At 41.4% G+C, this 4364-nt stretch overlaps 2 protein-coding genes across 3 annotated transcripts in view; both read left to right on the forward strand.

The window, feature by feature from the left end:
- The first annotated feature begins 2269 nt into the window (after positions 1–2269).
- Positions 2270–4364, forward strand: part of LOC119346002 (dirigent protein 6-like) — a 23689-nt gene continuing 21594 nt past the window's right edge. For both annotated transcript variants that reach the window (XM_037615771.1, XM_037615770.1), the window contains exon 1: positions 2270–2304. The gene's annotated coding sequence lies outside the window, so the exon portion shown is untranslated. The remainder of the gene's footprint in view (positions 2305–4364) is intronic.
- On the forward strand, positions 2279–3439 carry LOC119346004 (dirigent protein 6-like). The gene is made up of 2 exons (XM_037615772.1): positions 2279–2607; positions 2990–3439. Exons 1-2 carry the CDS (start codon positions 2333–2335, stop codon positions 3192–3194), a joined length of 480 nt encoding a protein of 159 aa, XP_037471669.1. The 5' UTR covers positions 2279–2332; the 3' UTR covers positions 3195–3439.

Here is a 4364-nt window from a genome sequence, read left to right on the forward strand (position 1 = left end):
ATCTGGTTTTGTGAATCTTCTAGAAGGTTATGGTCTGATTTTTACCACTATTTGGAAACTTCTACAAGGTTGTCATTCGTTGTTCAGTTTCTATTTTTATTATTTTTGACTTTTTTGGATTTTAATGTTTTTTCCAAAAATGTTATAATTTTCAAAAAACTAAATGTCAAAAAAAATAGAATTTTAGAAAATTTTGAAGTTTTTGAAGAAATTTTTGGACCGTCTATAAATGGTTGCATTTTCAAAAGCAATTGGGAGTTCTTTTGGGCATTTTCTTGGTTTTCAACATTGCTCTGAAAATTAGAAACTCTTTAAAATGTTATAGGATGTTCTTGTTTTCAAAAATGTTCGCTCTTAGGAAAAAATGTGCCGGATATTTCCAAAAATGTTTGGAATTTATAAAAAAATCTTGCTTGTTTCTAAATTGGGATCAAAAAATGTGCGAATTATTGAAATATGTTCGTGCTATCCAAAAACCAAGTTATGTATGTAAGTTAGATAAAGCTTTATATGGATTGAAACATGCACCAAGAGCATGGTACTCAAAGTTGATCATACAGTTACAAGAACTTGGATTTACTCCATCTAAGGTAGATACCTCACTGTTTTTCTACAGGAAAGGCAACATTACTAATTTGATCTTGTCCATGTTGATGATATAATTGTTGCCAGTTCTATCCCCGATGCTACTACGTGCGTGCTTAAGGATATGAAGTTAGAGTTTGCCGTAAAGAATTTGAAGTTATGATCCCTCTCATCCAACTTTAGCTGCAGCACAGGCCCAGGCTGAGATAGCTAGAGCTGCTACTACCACTGCTAGTCCTAGCTCTTCGACTTCTCCAATGCTCAAGACTAAGGCTGAGCAGGTGATATATCTTCTTCAAGCTACTCACAGGAGTGAGTGAGGCGTAGCTAACCTCATGAAAAACCATGAGAGCTCTTGATGTCAAGGTCACTGAGATTCAGACTACAGTTGATAAGCTCAAGGCAGATGTTTAGTATGAAAAGATGAGTAGCAGTGATGATAACGGTGACACACTTCCGACCACGACTCGGTTTCAGACAATGCCCTGGTCTATTGCTGTTGTTGCGACTTCAGATACTCGAGCCATTGTGTCTTCTCCATCTGCTGCACCCTCGGTTGCCCATCCAGCAAATTACACCGTGCCAATTGCCTGATCCAAAACATATGATAGGCTCCTTCAAATCTTCGTGTTTAAGTAGAGTTGAGCCAGCTCGGGCCCACATACTTGCATTTTGGTTGGTAAATCCTACCTTGCCGCCTGAGGACGCGATCTTTTCTTGTGGAAGAGTGGGCTGCCATAGCAACATTTCCAGCCGATGACGTTGTTGCTTCCATGCAGTGCTTCTAGTTTTGGTCCTGCTCGGAGCTGCACGTATGTTGACAATCTATAACTGCACACATTATTTCTCCGTGAGCAGAAGAATAGAAGGCTCAAATCCACCCCGTCCGCTCTTCCGCGACGCCCCGGCGCGGCATTCTGGCGAGCCACTTCTTCGTCCGTTCCCCTTCCTCCCTCTCTCCTTCCTCCCCACCCCATGCCGCCTAGGTGTGCCGTTGGGCAAAGCTTGGGTAGTGTGGGCAGCGGAGGGGCTCCTCTGCCATCCTACCATAGTGGCGGCTGCACGGGATGTGGACAACAGGTAGAGCATTAGGTTTAGCATGGGCCATGGTGGCGGCTGCACGGCACGTTGATCGCCAAAGCCTGATCACGGTTTTCATAAGGCGACGATTCCATGAGAAAGGCACAGGTACAAAATCTCAATGATCATGCCTTCAAGAATGAAACAACATCCACAAATGTTGTCATCACCACACCAAAAAGACTTTGTCCAAAGAACAGCAGACCAATGGCATGGACAATGTCCGAGACATACCCCATTATTTTCATCCGAATTTATGAACTGTTAAACACGATAGAAAAAAAAAGAAAGTACATTTTTCATCTATGAGGTACAGTGCGCTTGGCATCCGTGGTGCTGGTGGTGGTATTTTCAAGAAAAAAATCAAATTGCAGGGAGCATCGGTGATCCGGATTTGTTAAGAGATGCCCTCTAGTTGGGAGAGATTACCAGATCTAGATCGGGTCGCCTGGGATCTAATAAGTCTGGAAAACTCAGCATACTTACGAAATTAAGGCTGTATACTAAGTTTGGAATCTCGTGCGTGCACATGGTGCAGTCAGCAATGAGGCGTTTTCCCAGCTATAAGTACATCTCCTTTCTTTCTTTCCTAAGTACAACCACCTAGAGCTAATAGTACCCAACTAGCTTGAGTAGCACATTCCTTGCACATCCACAGAACTCGATCATGGCGGCCGTTCCTCCTAATGTCGAGGTCTCCATTGTCCCTGCACCCACTACATACAGAAAGACTATCCTCCGCAACCTGTGGTTGGGCCGCACTGGTGATGACACCCAGAAATCCCTTCTTGAGGTGGCCAAGTTTGGGCATTACGTTGTTGTCAACTGGACCGTATTTGAAGGAGAGGGCAACGGGGCGAAGCTAGTCGCCCGTGGACAAGGAAGCACCATATGCGCCGGTAGCTGGATATCTACGTACGTCATAGTGTTTGTGGATGGCAGGTAATCACAAGTATTTAAATCATCGTATTTATAAGTACTATATCCTTATCTAGTGTTTATATCCTTATTTTTTTAGTGACAGAACAGTTTAGAGTTATCCTAAGTTAAACTTTTGCAAGTCCGATATAGTTGACCCATAACGTACGCGACACCTGTGGCACGAAATATTTACAATTATATAATTCATTCATGATCAAACTAATGATACCAATTCAATGTGGTACAGATGTTGGTATGTTCTCTTCTGTAAATATGGTCAAACATGATGATGTTAAAGCTTGGAAAAAAGCTCACTTATTTTCAATAGGAGGGTTACCTTTCCTAGTATTTTTTGTTTCCTTTATTTAACATGATATTATTGTATGCCATGTTTCATGCGCAGGTTCAAAGGATCCACCCTTCAAGTGATGGGAAACGCCTTGGGTGTTAATGGTCAGTTGGCTGTTACTGGTGGGACTGGGGAGTTTGCTCTTGCAAGTGGTATCATCAAGGTGGATTTTGACAAACTTACTGGTGTTGACCACCTTACGGTGGAAGTGTATACACCAGTGTTCTTAGGACCGTGTTATGCAGCAGCGGAGAATTAGTCCCTTGGGCCTGATCTGATTTACCAGTTGCTCTGATCAAAATAAAGTTTTTGACTTAATCTCAGTTTCATCCATAATATGAGGGATACTGGTTGTTCCCAACTCATGTTTCCAGTTATAATATTTTTAGTTCATCTCAAAGCTTTTTACCACAACACCAAATGTAATCCTTTTCTCATTCAATGTTGGTGTTTTCGTGCCATCAATGTGCGATTTTTCTTCAATAATGATACTTTATATTGATATCTTTGTCGCATCAAGGCTATTGAGATGTCAGTTAAACCTTGAGCTAGTTAGATATACTAAAGGCATTTTGTTCAGCACCTTAGCTGCCAACCCTCCGTATTAAAATACACTGTTAAAACGGAATGGTGTCAAAGTCAAATATGTTTGCTTCAAGTCGGTGACATAAAATTGATCATGCACAGTTGAAGGGAATGGTGTCCATAGACCTTCCAGGTAAGGTCATCATGATCTTACAATGCTCAAGTCGATCGATTCATGGTAATGCAAAAATCATCATGCACATTTGAAGCATGCACCCATCACCTGAAGTGTGAACCCCGCACGGGGTCCACATTTCAGGTGATGGGTGCAGATGAAGCGCTATGTTACGGTCACCAGCTATGTTACTCAAATTACCTCTCACCTCGTTAACTAAATGTCACATAAGCAAAATTGCTGAGCTAAACCCTATGTTATAATGTGCAAGTTTCTCCCAATATGGCCGGTCTAAAGGGGGTGATTCATGCTGTTATCATATTATGGTGGCCATTTATTAGTTTTTGTGGGACTAGCAAAAATGCTCGTGCATTGCAACCAGAGAATGCTTAGATCATGGGTCCGTGCGTTATCATGGGAGAACACTCATGTTTGTGATGCTATCAAGATTCTTCTTAACCAAAACTTAATTATCCATTTTTTAAAGTATCATACATGCACAATACATGCATTTTTCTACATAAAGAAATAAGTGGTTGAATGCCCATGCATTGCTATGGAGAAGAAAAACAATTGATTGCATCTTTCCCACTTTGCAATTAAATCAAGGCACCTTGATCACCACAAACTCACTTGTTACCCAAGTAACATAAATCAACTTTAGTCATGGCCAACATGGGAGAAAAGTCTCTGATGAAAAAAAACTACGGATAGAGGTACTCTGAGTAG

This window comes from Triticum dicoccoides, unplaced genomic scaffold (genome assembly GCF_002162155.2).
Source record: "Triticum dicoccoides isolate Atlit2015 ecotype Zavitan unplaced genomic scaffold, WEW_v2.0 scaffold36032, whole genome shotgun sequence".
Taxonomy (NCBI): domain Eukaryota; kingdom Viridiplantae; phylum Streptophyta; class Magnoliopsida; order Poales; family Poaceae; genus Triticum; species Triticum dicoccoides.